General features: G+C 43.8%; 1 protein-coding gene across 3 annotated transcripts in view; it reads right to left on the bottom strand.

Annotated features, from left to right (window-relative positions):
- Nucleotides 1-7240: 7240 nt before the first annotated feature.
- The window catches only part of AKAP12 (A-kinase anchoring protein 12), a 31579-nt gene continuing 21686 nt past the window's right edge, over nt 7241-17133 (bottom strand). For all 3 annotated transcript variants that reach the window (XM_039707779.1, XM_039707780.1, XM_039707781.1), the window contains 3 exons: nt 13138-16850; nt 10388-12279; nt 7241-9862 (listed from right to left, as the gene is read on the bottom strand). In XM_039707779.1, coding sequence (XP_039563713.1) covers nt 10390-12279; nt 13138-16850 — 5603 coding nt within the window. In that variant the 3' untranslated portion in view covers nt 7241-9862; nt 10388-10389. The remainder of the gene's footprint in view (nt 9863-10387; nt 12280-13137; nt 16851-17133) is intronic.

Below are 17133 nucleotides of genomic sequence, written 5' to 3' on the forward strand. Positions count from 1 at the left end.
CCATGAGGGGAGTGGGTTGAGATATCTCCCATGATTTTGGCTCTGTTGTGCCAACCACGGCATGGAACACACATATGTGGCTACACTGAGCATTAAAGGCATTGCTTTTTATGACCATGACAAAAAGGTAAGGTCTTCAAAGAATAACTGTCAGCATCCCTGAATGAAGCCTCATGGATAAAGCTCCTGACTCAAAAGGTAAGGTCTTCAAAGAATAACTGTCAGCATCCCTGAACAAAGCCTCATGGATAAAGCTCCTGACTCTGCCACAACCTTGGTAGTTGTTCTCCAAGACTGGCATCTCTCCAAATGGCACATGGATGACCAGTGTATCTGACAGAAAGAAGAGAATTATGAAAGTTTTATTAATGAAAACTTGCTCTCCCAAGATTATCTTATTTTCCCAAGCAGTTCTTAGAGATGGAGACAGAAAGGTCTCAGTTAAGCAAACGCAGAAAATGGTCTAGGGAGCAGCTACACCTACCACCTTTTCTGATGCAGATTTCACTGAAGTGTAAAAAGCTTTGGAAGTGAGGCAGTCCATGCTTACCACAGAAATAAACACTCATGCTCTTTGCTTTTCAAAAAGCTTTATTACAGGGTAAGTGCGCTTGCCTTCACAATGACCCCACTGCCCAGCTTCATGATCTTCCTCTAAAATCATAATCTCTGGCTCCCTTTTCAAAATAATTCTTCTTTTCATAATTATTTTATAGCAAATTGTTACATATGACTGCATTCTTACATCCTCCTTGGAACCCAAAGTGGCTTGATATTGCATGTGTCCAGGCAGTCACTCCATCTCCAGCCTGCAGCCATATCCCTTCTCTCCCACCTGGATGTACATTGAGGGGGGCTACATTGGGCAGATGAGTCCCAGTGACTGAAACACATTTATGGTTTTCTTCAACAGCACTAGGGCCTTCTATGTTGTGGGGTCCATTTCCAGATTGCATTTTTCCTTAGTAAATTTTAGAGTAGTCAGATTTTTACACTTAATCCTAGAATATGCCTCCTCCTAAAGTCTCTGGCACAGCACATAACTAATTTCTTATTCTGGGACAGGGATAACCTTTGGATTTCATGTAGCAACTGTTTGTCTCCCACCTGTCCATCTGACTTCCCAAAAGATGAATTTGTGACTGGGCTCTTGTTTAGTCTCTCTGGGCTCGTGTCCATGGTCTTTACAGGTTTTGTGAAGCAGCCGCGTCCTCCATCACTGATGCACTGCCTCACAGTGACCTCTTGTGGAAATTTTAACATTTCCAGCTCTTCAGGCAATGCAGCATGAGCTATACTAATGCTAGGAGCACGGTTTAAGCTTTGGAATAGACAAATATAGTGAAGGCCCTGACAGATGACAGCAAACCTCATCTGATCTGCCCCCAGTGCTGGGGTCATGGAAAACATTTATTTCCCGTTAGGAGTTGCCATACATCATTAAGAGGAGTGACTGTATCAGCTTTACTGGGCACAGATGCAGTGAGTGGCTTGGCAGCAACTGCTGGGGGCCTCCATCATCTGCTGTTAGTTGCTACTTGCCGTGCAGGTGCCTAAGACACCACATCCCTAAAAGCTCTGCCTTGGTCATCACTTTTTTTTAAGTTGTACTTAGTCACCACCATCCCTGGGTGTGGATCCCAGGGGATTATTATGAAGAGGAAAATTCAGCCAATTGATGTAAAACAGGTATTGTCTGTACATTTAAATTACTTAGAGTTTGCTTTTTGTCCAAGTACATTTTCCACCACCATGTATATTCAGTGGTGCTTCTCTATTTCCCCAGTTTGCTTTCCCCTTTTTACTTGGACACAGGCTGGCTCTTTTTCTTTTCCATTACCTTTATTTTCATTGAGGTTCTCCTCTGTTTTTTACCATTTTTGGTACATACTGGGTGTATCTGCAAACAGGCTGAAGAACCTCTTGGAAGGCACTAACACTTAACCTTGGCTAGTGACTCCAGTGCTCACTCAGCTTCCTTTGCCTCACAATGCAGGTGTCCCCTCCATAACCCCAGGAAGCAGGAGAGCCTCAGCAGCCCAGTTTCTGCTGGATCTGCCGCCAAAGGCTTTTGGGGTAAGCTGGTGTCACCCTGCCTCCCAGCCCAGAAGCCCGGTCTGTACCTTTCCTGAGGCTTGCAGCTCACTCTGAAGACTTTCAGGCTCCAAAATCAGCAGTGATCCAGAAGTGAACTTGCATTTTCCCTTCAGAGCCCGCTAAAGCAGCCCGTCATTTCACATGTGTGTTTTGTGCATATATACATGGCTAATGCAAGCTAACACTCTGCCCTGCTTTTTACTCTTCAACAGCTGGTGGAGTTTCAGCTAGCTGGGAAGACAACAACTAAAAGTTTCTGCCTTTGCCACATCGATTTCTCCACCTTTGGGGATGTTATGAAGCAGGAGATAATGGTTCTACGCACACGGAAGGTGCAGCCTGGGTCGATTTTTCCTGTTTGTTTGTGAGAGAGGCCCCAGCTGAGCCTCCTCCCGGCCGAGCATGCAGCGGCGGTGTGCAGGGACAGCACTAGATGGTGCTGCGCTGTCACACCAGCGCAGCCAGCCCGGCCCTCCGCGGGACAGCCGCTGCGCACCCGGCAGCATCCCGGGCAGCATCCCCGGCAGCATCCCCCAGCATCCCGGGCAGCATCCCTTGGGCAGCGTCCCCCAGCAGCATCCCGGTGCTGCGCTGTCACACCAGCGCAGCCAGCCCGGCCCTCCGCGGATCCCGGGCAGCATCCCCGGCAGCATCCCGGGCAGCATCCCGAGCAGCATCCCTTGGGCAGCATCCCGCGCCCAGCGGCTGCACTGGAAAGCCAAAGGAAGGCGCAGGAGGGACTCCGGCAGCCCTGTCCCGCAGCGGGCTCGTCCCGGAGAGCAGAGCCTTTTCCATGGTGGGCTGCGGAGCACTCAGAGGCGCCAAGTCCCGAGGCTGGCAGGGGCAGGTACACCAGGGAAAATACACCTCGAGAGGATAGTTTGTGTTCCCCACACAGCAGCAGCGCTGCCAGGAGAGACCCGTGAGCTGATAAGCAGGTGCTTATCGGCAGATGACATTTCAGCGCAGCGGAAACAGCGGCACGTCCCTGCACACCGTGTTCCAGCTGCGCCAGGGAAGTGCGAGGCCAAGGGGAAGCAATTGTTTGAGCTTCAGTGCAGCTGCTGAAGCTCCCTGTCCCCAGGTCCAGAGAGGGGACAGAGCCTGAGCACGTCCTTGCCAGAGGGACAGTGCACGTATGCACACATGTGTGCACACACAAAGTACACAAATGTGTACTCCAGTCCAGAGCACTAACTTAGGAAGGGCTGAGAAATATTATTTCTCCAAGCATCGCCAGTAATACTCCCTCTGTTTAGTCTTCCTCCTCTATGCTTAAAAGCCAGAGTATCTTCTCACTTTAGGGACACCCTGTGCTCATCATTTGGTTACATTTTGAGATCACAATTAGAATTAGAATTAGAAAGAGCCACAGATTTTTCCCCAGAATATTAAAACAGGCTAACCTCAGCACTGCTCACTTGACAGTCTATTTAAGGCTCTTCTAAGCTGAGAAATCATTAATATTTCAGTCTAGCCCATTTAAAATTCAAACATAACCTTCTAAACTTTGGCTTGTGTGCTGTATTTAGAGTAGAAGCCAGGTAGAGGGTTTTGGCGTCTCCCTTAAGAAAATTGTTAATGAGCAGGAAGACTGAGCTTTACACTTCAAAGATCATTATTAGTTAACCATACACTTTCGTGTTTTTTATTTCTAGCAAATTTTTAAAAGTCCTCTTGCCTGTCTTTCCTCTTGCAGAAAGGAAAGCACTAGCTTCACACTATCTTTGGTTCATTGCTAAGTGTTATGTTACAGCTATGAGCTTATCTTTAAAGCTTACCTCTTACTTCAAATGTTCATATGTATGTACGAACACGTTCTTAAAAAGCTCTTCATCCTTGAGAAGCCACAGTGGTCATATTATCTGCATTCCTGCAAACAGGTGTCAAATTCATGTTCCATAAAAGTACTCCTTTTTTTTCAACTCATTTAAATACTTTTTTGGATTTGCAGATTGTGGAGCCTCTCTGATTTTTTCTCCTAATTCCAAGTTTGTCATAATAAACATTCTGTTTCCAGTAGCAGCAATCTTACATCACTTGATGCATGTTGGTCTCTGCTCCTGCAGTCCTCCAGCTGTGCTCTTCTGCATCCCTGCTTCTTGTCAGTGCCACCCACCACCACTTTCCTGCTAATTTTACTTTGTCTCTCAATAGGAAAAAATAATTGTTACCTTTCTTAGTTTACAATTCAAGTGTTATTTTTCCAGTGATATGCCAAGGTTCCTGGTTTCTGTGGTATAATATAGAAGTATAGCAGGTTGCTTTGTCATAACACATCATCACTGTGCTCTCTGTACATTAGTTAAAACTGAAAGGAATCATTAATATTTCAGATTTTGGGAAGTTTTAAGCAAAACCATCTCACCTGCTAGATTGCAAGGTTTGATGCTACCCAAGTGATCCAAGCTCTCAAGTGGAAAGAGAAAACAAAATATGATGCCTCTTCTATTGGAAAAATAAATAACTACTAACAGGAACATCCAGAGCCTTGAGACACTTCAGGGATATTTACAGAAAGAAGTATTGTATCTGTTCTCTTCATGAGCAACTATTGCCCATGAGTGAAAGAAAACAAAGTAGTAATTTCAACATAGTCAATATACTGCCATGATTAATATGAGCCCAGAATGAATAAGAGCCTGCTTCTACCAAGTGGTGCCAATAATGGCTCAAGGGGATTGTCTGTTTGGAATTTTTAAATTAAATATGCTTTTGTATGGGGAACTGTAAGCAACATGCCCAGCCTTTGCCACATCATTCATACTGATGCAGGTTCCCCCCTTGCATCTGAAAGGCATTAACTGGCTCTGCTGTGGGGAGGAGAGAGGATGTATGAGCTGGAATCCAATTGCAGGATCAAGACAGATTATGCAAAAAATCCAATAAAAGCATTTTCCCAGCAGGGAGACTTACGCCAAAGAAAATAATGCTATTTTCAAGATTATTCAGCAAATACTGTAGTTTAGAAGAGTTCATGTCAGCTCCAGAATAATGGACAGGTCATATCTGTCCTTCACATTCTTAATCATGCTCATTAAATGACAATGAAAACATCTGGAAGATTTAAAAATAAATGTAATTGGGCTAAGAAAACTTCCTCTAAATAAATAATGTTTCCCCCTTGCTCCACCTTCACCTAGCAGACTTTCCTTGGAGCTATAACTTACCAGCCTCCTCTACATCAGTGAAGAAGTCATGAAAACTTTACCCCTTTTTGGCCCTAGGCATACACTACCCTCAAACACTGGCTGAGCATCACCTCTGTCTTTCTGTTACCCTCATGGCTACCCTGGAATGGTGAAAGGGAGACAGGCTAGTCCAGGTGGTTGTGTGTCAGGATTTCTGCTTCAGCTGCTTTTATGAGAAATTACAGGCACCACTGACTGTAACGCTGCCTCTGGGACTGTCCCATGAAAATCTCCCTGAAATTCATTTAAAAGTTCACCAGGGACCTGCTTACAAAGCAGAGACAGCTAGCTCGGCTAGGGGAGAGGCCATAGCACTGCAAGGCTGAGGGGACACAGAAGACCCCCCAGAGGAACATTTTTGCTGGGGAGAAGGCAGGGATTGCTCCCAGGCTGCTTCCTGAAGGCTTAATGGGATGTCTGCCTTCCAGGGCAGCAACTGGTTTGCAAATGCTTTGCAGTTTTCCACAATTCCCTCTTGTCTAGCTGCTGGGAGAAAAGGCGTGTTGGTTATCCCTCCTGTCCTTGTTGAAGGAGGGACAGAGGTCTATCTGCAGAACAGATGATGAGGGCAGGGTCAAGCTGACACAGAGATCATCCCCAGGGCACAGCTCCTGTGGCATATCAGACTTCTGCTCCCCTCATTTCATCGTATCATCACTCCTGGCCCTGCCCATTGCAGAGGGGGCTGGAACCACAAGGTCTTCAAGGTCCCACCTGTCCCAAATCATTCTATGATTATACAGAGCCTTATCAAGCTCTAGAAGTGGGTGTCAAATAGGAGATGCTTCCTAAAACTGTTCTTCCTGTTCTAACAAGTTGATAGTATTTTTACAAGAGGATGTTGAAGCAGAACAGACACGTGCTACCTTTACAGACAGTAGAACAGACAGCAGAACAGACACTAAACCCCCGAGTCAAATTCTTACTTTTGTAAAGACGACATGTAGTGCCCAACTAGAGATGACACCAGCCCTGTACCAGGTGTTAGCATTGTGGTGGCTGTTTCCACCTTGTCAGGAGTATCTCAAAATGTTCACAGAGCAAAGTCACCCCTCCTTTATCACATCATTCTTCCCCCCACCAAATTAGAACTCCAAACCCTGTGCTGCCAATTCCACTGGCCTTCTGCTCCACATTGCTGCTCATTCCAAGCCACATCCTCCCTTGTGAGGCCACCAGCCTCCTCAGGCCTGCTCCCTTCCCATGTGGCAGCTGCGAATGACAAACATCCAGCGCTCAGCATCCAGACAAGAACATCTCAGGAATCTTCTCTACTTCTGGCAAACCTCCTGCCCATCCCCAAGCACTTGCTGTATCCAAGCTGTGCAGGTTCCTCAGTGAGCACAGCTGCCTCCCATATGCTCTGGATTGCATGGGAAAGCCAGATCCCCTTCCACAGCCTGAGCTAACAGGCAGGATACTTGAGCTGTTGCCAAAAAAACCAACCCTACCAGAGGAAACAGCAGACAAACTTCCTGGGGATGCAAGAAGCTTGGACTCCAAGCCCTAGAACACCCTTGCTAAGAAGAAGTGGGGGAGCCTAAAACATACCAGTTATGAGCCTAAGACCCTTAATCTGCTAATCTGTAACAAAGGTTTTGTGGACATTTATGTTGTTGCTTTGTTGGAGTTTTCTATACTTAAGTCACACCAGCAAGGCATGTGATTTAATAATTTTTCATTCTGGCTCACAGAACGCCATTTTCTATCTTGAATTTAGTTAAAGTATTTCAGTCTTCAGGAGTACCCTATTCTTACTTCTTCTGAAATATGCATATTTTATTGAAACTTAAGAGCCAAATCATAGTTTAATTCTGTAATTAGCTTCTGTAATTCACGTCAAAACCTGAATGTGAATTCTCAGGAGCAAATCTAACTCCCTGAAGATGAAGCAAACATCACAAAATAATTTACACTAAGTAAGGTGAAAAAAAACTCACCACATACACAAGTTAGAACAAATTTGTAGTTGCATTTTATTTAATCAATGAAATCTACCTTAAAAACACAAAATCAAATTTAGTAACCCAATACATTGGATTAGAGAAAGCTTCAAGCTTTTAAGCACAAGCCAGAAGTCACAGTCTCAAGGAGAGTTTCAGAGGCCAAAGCAACACACTGGAACAAAGTAGTATTTTTTTGTGGAGCCATGCTCCCTGCACCATTAGTGTGGTTTTGGGTGCAGCAGGTTTTTTAGCTGTCAGTTATAAAAAGAAGTTTTTTTTATTTGTTTTATAGTTAGGTTTGTTGCATTGCTTACCTAGGCCCTGGATTAATGGGGAAAACAGGCAAGTTAAAAGCCCTTGCCTGCTCAATTACTACCAACAGACAATTTACATTGTGGTAAAGCTAGCTTTATTTAAATGAGGTTCAGACAAGAAGTAACTTTACATATTATTAACAGCTTTGGAGCTACAAACTTAAGAATCAGGATTACACAGGTCATGCTTTTGTTATTTTGTTTTACCTGCTGCAGTTATTGCAATATGGCTTAAGGTATATAGGTATACAATTTGTACAAATTCAGCCAAGTTTGCACTTGTGAGGTGTTATTAAGAGCATCATTACCTTGCAAGCCAATCTAAACGTGTGGAAGTCAACTGAGGTTTTTGGAATTGCCCAAAGCTAAGGGGGAAAGCTGCCGCTAACAATGGACAGATAGACTGGATTGTTTGAAACCACATTGTTTGGCTTTAAATATTTATATAATTCGCTCTGAGGTAAGGAAAAATCTTTTGATGCTTCCACACAGGGCAGCACCAGATGGTGCAATCACACCAGTGCAATCAGTCACATCGCTTGCTGGACGTGCAGCCTCGAGGAGAGGCCAGCACCTGCCATAACAAGAGCATTTGTACACTAAAATTGATTTTAAAATAAATTACTATACAGGTATGAGTGAGCTATTGTTCAACTTGATGGGCATTGGTTTCACAATGTGTGATCTGTAACCTTCACTTTGGAAATCAGAGCTGAAAGTACTGACTTGTACCCCTTGTTCGATTTTAACGTAAACAACAAAGGAGAGGACCAATTCCTTGGGGACAGACATCCCAGGACTCTCAGTCTTGGGGCTTCTAAGTATTTTTATATCACCCTGCCCTTTCTGGTCTCACCTGCTGTCAGTCCAATCCACCTTTCATGAAGCTTTTTAAGACCTCAGTACCCCAAAAATCTCATCAGCTTTTTGAAATTCAAGGCAGAACTCATTACCAAGTCCCTTTTTTCCTCTTTCCTACTCCTGCCTCAGAAAAGACAAAATTGTCAGGAGTGGGGAGAATTTCAAAAAATGGTGTGGTGGGAAAACAGTTCAGGCAGGGATTGGGAAAGAAGGAAGTGTGTATGAGGAAAGATGTTAAGACATTATAGGGCAGGGAAAGGCTTTGCACCGGATGGGACAGTGACCAGAAATTGGCAGAGCTTGGAATGAGAGGGGCGAGATACAAAGGCAGTGGCACAAGAACAAGGTGATGGTGAAATGGTGGTGTCTGGAGGGTTCTCAGAAACCAGGGAGGGCTGCAAGTAGAAGTGAGCAGTGGGTCAGGTCAGAGCTCTCCTTTTGTCATTACAAATATCATAGTTCTACATTAAAATCAGAACTGGGTTTAGGATATACATATAAATATTCAAAGCAAGACAGCCAAATTTTTTGAGAGATTTTACAGGGGGAAAAACCTGGAACAATAAATAGGAAACTACATGTTATCAATTTCTGCTCCAATAAGTATCAATTTCCTCTCCAGGCTACTCTACAATATTCACTTAAAGGAATGCCTAAACAGTACAGAAGTATCATTGCTCTACATTAAAATCAGAACTGGGTTTAAGACATACATATAAATATTCAATACATTACAGTCCAGTCCTGAGACGTGAAGTCTGGAACAGAGGAAGGGTATTTTCCATCTCCTTTCAAAGCTACACTGTAGATATAATTTCTGACTGAATCAGTCCTGCACAAATACAACTGAAAGATGGACAGAGATACCTGAATGGGACTGAAAGGCAGCAAACTTGAGCACCCTGCTCAACAATTTGTGCGTGATCCAGTTCCTGCTGTTTGACAGATGTATCCAGAAGTCTCGTGTGTTCTCATCAGTCAGCCCTCCTCTTCCCCCTCACACACAAGCTGAGTAGCACCTACAGCCATTCACAGGTCAGATCAAGGCAGCTAGGAAAGATGTGAGGGGTAAGGGAGACGCTAAAGAAGGGAGGGAGATTCAGGGACAAGTGAAGGGATTCAAGGAAATTGGACAGACAGGACACACATTAAATGAGGGGACAGTAATAACCATGGCAAAAATTCTAGTGGACTGCCCAGTCACTCAGTGGTGCATCTCCAGTCTTAATGGATTATTTTGGGCAGAGACAAATAACCCTCAAATGGAACACAGGTATGGATACAGCCAATATTAAAGGCATTGGTTTTAAACAAAAATGGCAAGGCGAGGTCTTCAAAAGAACAGATGTTAACGTCCAAGACTAAAGGGTAGTGAATAAAGCTCCTGGTTCTGTGGCAGGATTGTCAGTTGTTCTCTAGGACTGTCATCTCTCCACATGCCACATGGATGCTTCTGAAAGAAAGATGACAGTGAAAAAGCTTTAGTAATGACTACTTACTTTCTCAAGAATATGTTATTTTCCCAAACAGTTCTCAGAGATAAAGGTCTTATGACTTAGTGAAGCAAGTGCAGCACATATCCTAGGGAGAGACTGCATTTGTAATTTCTGATTCAAATTCCTCTGAAGTGCAAAGAGCTTTGTAGGTGAGGCACTCCAGGTTTACCATGGAAGGCAATACTCACATCGTTTAGGATTTTTAAAAGCTTTGTTAGAGAGTGTATTTGCACATTAAATTGAATACATTAAATATGACATGTGAGTTCCTACCTAGGAAAACTGAAAAATATATTTACTACCTCCCAGAAATGCCACACCAAAATACAGGCCAAGTCCAAAGTCACTGAGGTGAAGGCAACCCTTCAGCAAAATAATTAAAAACAAAACAAACAACCACATCACAGTAGAGAGAACAGGTTAGAGACCCTCACAACTATCTTAAAAAAAGAAATAAATTACTGGCTAAAAATGCTACTTACATTCAAGGCGTCAGAGCCACCGAGTTCTGACTTTGTCTATCACAAGATGTTCCTTCTTGACAACTGTCATCCTCCCACATTTGTGTTTTCCCATCTTCCACTGGTGGATGATATGGTTGTTCTTCATTTTCTCTGCATGTTTGCTGTCTTGTATGCTGGTCTGAGATTTCCATAATGTACCCAACCTCTTTTTCCCTTAATTTTGGTGTGTGTATGTCTACGGTGTCTTTGGTTGAATCTTCTGAAGTACTTTGTTCTAGGGTTGATTTCTGAAGTCTCACACTTCCCCTTGAAATTTCTTCAGGGCTTGTCACAGCTGTTAAAGAATTCTGACTTTGCCCATCTTTCAGCATATCAGAAATCAAAGGTGTGTCCTTTGTTTTTTCCACATGTGCTTGAATTTCTGCAGACTCAGTTAAGGTAGTAGTTTTCACTATTCCTGATTGCTTGAGCTCTTGTTCTTCACTCTGAATCTCTTCCTTTTTTACTGGAAGCTGTTGATCTACCTGTGTACTTCCCAGAAGTTCAGGTACAATTATATCTGATGGGCTTTTTCCTACAGACTTAATGCTCTCCTCTGACTCAAGGGCAGCTGACTCTTCTGTTTCTGCAAGTTTATGAACAGCTGACTGGATAGCATTCAGTACAATTTCTGTGCTCTGGGACTCTATGACCACAGAGTGAATAACATGCTCCTGCAATTCTGGGTGGCTGGGAGACAGACTGTGACTGGAAGGGAAACCATTGTGTTCAGCTTGCCCTGTGCTCTGGGGCTGCTCTTGCTCCTCTGATACTCCATTCATGGAAGCACAAGTTACTCTAGGCTGGGGTGCCTCCACACTACCAAGCTCTGCAGTGCCACAGCCTGAACAGTCAGTATTAGAAACTGGGACCTCCTCAGAAGCCATTTGCTCTGGTGTTGTTGCCAAGGGCTGTACAGTTTTGGCTGTCACGTCTGTGCGTGTCACAGTTTCTGCCACAACATGCTCTCCACCTGCTGCAGCTGCTGGAGGCACAGGTGCTTTCAGAGCCTGTGGAAAGGCTGAGCCAGAGCCTTCCTCTTGCTGGACAGCAGTTGAACATTCATCATGTCTCACAGCTTCCTGTTTTCCATATTCAAATACTTCTTTGGCTCCATCCAGCAATTGCTCATTTTTCTTATCTTCTTTCTGAAAACCTTGACAGTTCAAGGTTTCTTCAAGTTCTTGTCCTTTTCCCACAGTCTCTTCTCCAGCCAAACTGCTGGGTGTTTCACATTTCTGAGGACTTTTATCAGTGATAACAGCACTTCCATTTTCAACAATCTCTGGACATGCTGATGCTAAATTAGATGCCCCATCTGCTTTAATCTGCACGGGAGCCTCAGCAACAATGGAAGTGCTCTCCAACCGTGTTTCAGATTTGAGCACAGCACCTTCCACTTCTCCACCTTTGGCTTCATCACTCTTGGAGAGGGTTTCAATTGTTTTGTCTCCGCATTGTGGCTCTATGATGGGCACAGAATCTTTTGCTGCAATATCCCTGTCAGACCCATTGCTCATGCTCTGCTCAGCATCTGCAGCTGCTTCTGAGCCAACTGTTTTTGAAGGAAGGGCAGAGGCTTTTCCCTTGCTCTCCAGTAGAACCTCAGGAACAGTGACTTCTGTGCTTTTTACTCCATTGTGCACAGCATCATCTTCCTCTCTCAGGGCAGGTGTCCTGCTAGGAACTCCTTTAGTACAAACTTGCTCTTCTGAGTCAGGAATTCCATCTTGTTTCTCAGTTTTAACAGGGACTACAGTGACAACTGCTTCTGTGCACTCTGGTCCCACAGTGAGTGTTCTGCCCTCTCCTTCATGCTTTTCAGCTGTAAGCCTCAAGGATGAGGTTTCATCCTCTGTCTTGTCCTGAACCTGTGGAGAATTGCAACAGATCTGTGAAAAAGTACAAGCAGGGAGTGACCAGCAATGTTCTACGTTAAAAAACGCAACACCCAAAAGGACAAGTGTTATGAGGAGAGCACAAGGTGATGACATGGGGATTAGCAGCTCACCAAGATCCCAACTTGTGTTGTTTCTGAGGACATGTAGCTCATTAAACAAAGGGCAGCCTTAAAATTAATTAAAGGAAGGGACAGCTGGCAGCACTTGAAACAAAGACAAAGACAGGAGGTAGGGAAGAAGGTAGGAAGGTGCCGAAGGGACAGCTGGCAGCACTTGAAACAAAGACAGGAGGTAGGTAGGTGCCAGCCACAGCAACTACAAAGACAAAGACAGGAGGTAGGAAGGTGCCAGCCACAGCAACTACAGCATTTAAAGCTGGAGGTAGTGGTGTTGTTTTCGTGTCCTCCCTTTGCAGAGGTACCCCAGCTTCACCTGTATTTCTGCCTACAACTGAAAATACCATCCAACATATATGGTGTCACATGGATCACATATTACTCAGGTGTTCATATAGCATCATCAGTCACTTTGTGCAGTGCAGGAGCCATAATGGCAATCATTTCAGTACCTCTGCATTTATGCACACCATCTCCCACTCCATTTCTGCAGGCATTACATCCACCTCACCCTGCACACAAGCTGCAATGCATGCTGCTTCCAGACATCTGTGTATCTCTCACCGGAAATAGACTTCAGCTGTCTCAGGCTACACAAGGAAGGTCCTTGACAGTAATATACCCACAACCTGGTCCAAAATGAGGTATAGTAGTTAACACTTGCTAACTTTTACTTTGACAAATGAACCTTTGTGTTATATGCAATACTTACTGCAGGCTTTCCTTCTGGAGCACATTCATCTCTCGTATCATCCTCTGTAACGGGCAGTTTCTCTTGTTCTGAAGGCTCCTGGATTGCAAACAGCTCTTCCTTGGGAGTAGTAGCTTTGACGCTGTGAAACTCTTTGTCGTGTGATAAAGTTTCCTCTGTTGTCCTCTGCACTTCATTTACTTCTTTATGGTCTTCCACACATCCTTGACATCCATCTGTGCTTTCTTCCATCACAGAAGGTACTTCACTTTTCTCTGAACCTTCAGGTAATACGCTCTCTTCAAGTCTCTTTTGGCCCTGAATGCTCCCTGCACTTTGCTGGGGGCCATCCTCTTTGTGTTCTTTTTCCAAGGACTGCTCAAGCAGAATGGTTTCCTGGCTGGCAACGTTCCCATCTTTAGCACCACCTTTCACTTCTGACTCAAGTCCCTGTACTGTTGTAATTATAGTTTCTGTCACAGCTCGTTCACTAACCAGCTGTGTTACATCTGACTTTACTCTTTCAGCAACTTCATGAAGAACTTTTTGCGTCTGTTTGTCTAATTCTTTCAAATTTTGTTCAGTGGCCTCTACTTCTTGAACTGGTGTGGCTTCCTCTGTAGTATCTGGGGTTTCTAACTGTGAAACAGCAGAAACCATCTCAGTTGTCTCCTCAGCAAGGGACACTTCCATGGTCTCTTCAGCACAGGAAGGTTCTGCTGTCTCCAGAGCAGTCACAGCTTCAGAGGTTAGCTCCAGCTCACTTGCTGTGGTGTCATCACTTGCATCTTTTCTAGTCTCTGGCACTGTCTCAGCAGCTACCACTGCATCCTCCACAGTAACACATGGTTCAGCTGTTTTCTGAGTTTCTTTCTCTTCCTCTTCTCTCACCTGCTCAATGCACTCTGTCAGAGCAGCAGATATCCATGATGGTGACCTTTCCTCAATGCTGCTCACTGCCCTTTCTTCTTCCACAATGGTAACAGCAACTGCATGTACTAGCCCTTCTGATCCTTGCCCCATCCTTAGAGTCTCCTCTAACTTTTCTGCTTTCTCTTCCTCTGAGGTTTGTTCTCTCATTGCTTCAACATCTTTTGCTCGTTGAGCTTCCATTTTCTCCTGTTCTGCTGCTTCATATTCAGATAAAGGAACAACAGCTGGAACATCAGAATCTTCCTCAGCTGTTTCTGCCATGTCTTCTCTTGCTTGTTTAAGATGAGCTGGTTCTGGCTTTCCATCTGACTTTTTCTTCCTGCGCCCAGGCATCAGTTTTCTAAATGGAACCCATGATTCATCTTTTCCAGGCTCACCATCAGATGTTGAATGCTCCAGGCTAGATCCCACCACAGAGTCTTCACTTCTCTCCTCCATTCTGGTTTTGGATCTCCTTCTTGGAGTAACTAACCTTTTAAAGGATTCCCATGTTGAAATACCTTCACTTTCAGATGGACTTCCAGCTTGTTCTGGGGAAGAATTCCCTTGTCCTTGATCACTCTCCTGAGAGCTAGTAAGAACTGCATCTGTTGCTGTTTCTTTGCTCTGTCCAGATTCTTCTACTTTTTGGCTTTCTTCATCAGATGATGATGACTTCCTGGCTCTTTTCTTTGAAGAACCTACACATATGAAAGTTTCCCAGGAGACAGAGGTGTCAACTTTTCTTTTGGGCTCTTCTGCAATTTTCTCTGGTTTCTGGTCAATCCCATTTTCTTGTATTTCTCCCTGATTCTCATCAACAACATTTTCAGTCGCAGATACTGCAACAGTCTTTGTCTTATCAATTTCTTCTTCTTTATCACTTTCAGAAGGCCTTCTGACACGTTTCTTGGGAGTCACCATCTTTTTAAATGATGCCCAAGGTGTAACAGTTTCTCTTTTTCGCTCCACATCTGGAATTGTGGCATCTTCACTTTCAGTGCCCTGCATTCCATCTTCAGATTTTTCCAAAGAGGGAATTTCATTCATCTCCTCAGGAGAAGAAGCAGAACTCTCCCCCTTTTGTTCCTCTGGGCTATCTGGGGAATCTGATAAGTGCTGAATTGGTTCACCCTGTTCCCCTAACTTAGATTCTTCTCTTTTACCTTTCTGCTTCTTTCCAGACAGTTTTTTCAATCCAGTACCTGTAAAGAGTTTCTTTAAAGGGCTACCTTGTAGTTTAGTCTTCTCTTGAGAAGACAGGAGTTCTGCTTCATTTGTGATACCTTCTGGAGGTCTCTTTCCAGCTGCCTCTTCAGAAGTTACTTCCATGGTTGTTTCATCTGGTTTGACAGAATCAGTTGTATCTGTGCCAGGTTTTCCCTGTAGTCCTTCATCAGCAGGTTTGACTGACTGTTGATTATCCTCTGTGTCAACTGATTGTTCAGAAGTAGAAAAGGACTTCGATTCAGGAGCACTCAGAGATGATTTTGTTTCATGTTCTTTGCTTTCTTTCTTCTCTGTGGTTCTGTCCAGAGTTTCTCCCTGTGCAACATCATCTGCTGTGGGTGACATCTTTAATTCTGCTTCCTCTGTTTTTTCATCTAATGTCTCCTTCCCAAGTAGAGCATGTTTACTTCCTTCTCTTCCTTCAGATTTTCTAAGCTGATCACTAGAAATTTCCATTGCCACAGATCCTGTTTCACATGTCTCTTCAGAGGCTATTTCAGTTCTGTCATCTCTTTCGTGCTTTTCCATTGACTCCAGTTTTTCTCCCACAGGTAGGCCTTCTGAGGATGTTGTCAATTCTCCGTTCACACTGTCAGTGACAAGAGGTACCACTGACTTTGTTTTTAGTGGTTTCTCTGTCACCTCACCTTCTTTCTCCCCTTCTTCAGTTTTTTCTTCCTCTTCACCAAGATTTTCGGGGACCTCCACCACTTTCCTTTCTTGATCATCTTTTTTTCCCTCTGCACTTTCTTTTACAGCTGCTGCTGCCTGGTCCTCTTTTTGTCCCTGCTCATCGTGCTTGTCTGCCTCTTTCTTTTCACTTCCTTCTACCCCTGTGGCTGCCTTTTCAGACTCCTGCATTTCACCTTCAGTTTGCTCCTTTTCGTGTGCTTCAACAGTTACTGCTGTCACACTTCTCTCTTCATCTTGCTTCTCAGACTCGGGTTTCTCCTCCTTTTCACTGATTTCAGTTGTTAATGTTGTCTCCTCTTTTTCTTTCTCCTCTTCTTTCACAGGAGACTGTTGTTCATCTTCTTTAGGCTTCCTAAAACTTTTCTTTTTTCTAAATCCAGTCCATCCTTGAGTAAAAAGTTTTCTTAATGGTGATGCAGTTTCGGTGGCTAAGGCAACTGGCTGAGAACAATTCTCAGTTGCTTCTGGTATTTTAGGAGATTCATCATCTGTTTTTTCATTTTTCAATGTATCTTTGGTATTGTCTTCTGCAGAGGGTACATCCTCAGGCACTGCTGTTTCTTCTGAGGCAACTTCTTTTTGATCATCAGCTCCTTCAGGGACCTGTGTTTCCTTTTTCACAGTAAGCAGCTGAACTGGTTCTGATTTTCCTGTCTTTTCCTTCTTCACTGTGAATCTGAACCCAACAAATTTAAAAACCTTTTTAAAACCCAGATCATAAGACTGTGGCTCTGCCACCTGGTCTTCTGCAACTTCCTCCAAAGCTGGCAACTGCTTAATTGAATGAGCATCCTCCTTCTCGGCATCTACACCATCCTTGGTGCCCGAGTCAGATGGATTTGTCTCCATAGTTTCAGTGTCTTCCTTCACAGTTACACTGGAATGTTCTGTTTGTCCAACTGTTTAAACAACAACAAAACTCCAGTTAATTTCCTTCTAAATTTAATGTTATATTACACCTATATATATTTTTTCATTATTACCCATTTTCATAAGAATACATGTTTTATTATTATCTGTGCACCTTTTCTATATGCTACTAGTACATTTTTAAGAATTAGTTTCTGTTCTATCACTATTATAACTATTTTCCTTCTTCATATCATTGTACAATTCTTTCCACAGTTTATTTGCAACTGCAACTTTCAAGCTTATATACTCCTATTTTATACCCTGATTTTG

Source organism: Passer montanus, unplaced genomic scaffold, assembly GCF_014805655.1.
Source record: "Passer montanus isolate IOZ18808 unplaced genomic scaffold, ASM1480565v1 scaffold2, whole genome shotgun sequence".
NCBI lineage: Eukaryota > Metazoa > Chordata > Aves > Passeriformes > Passeridae > Passer > Passer montanus.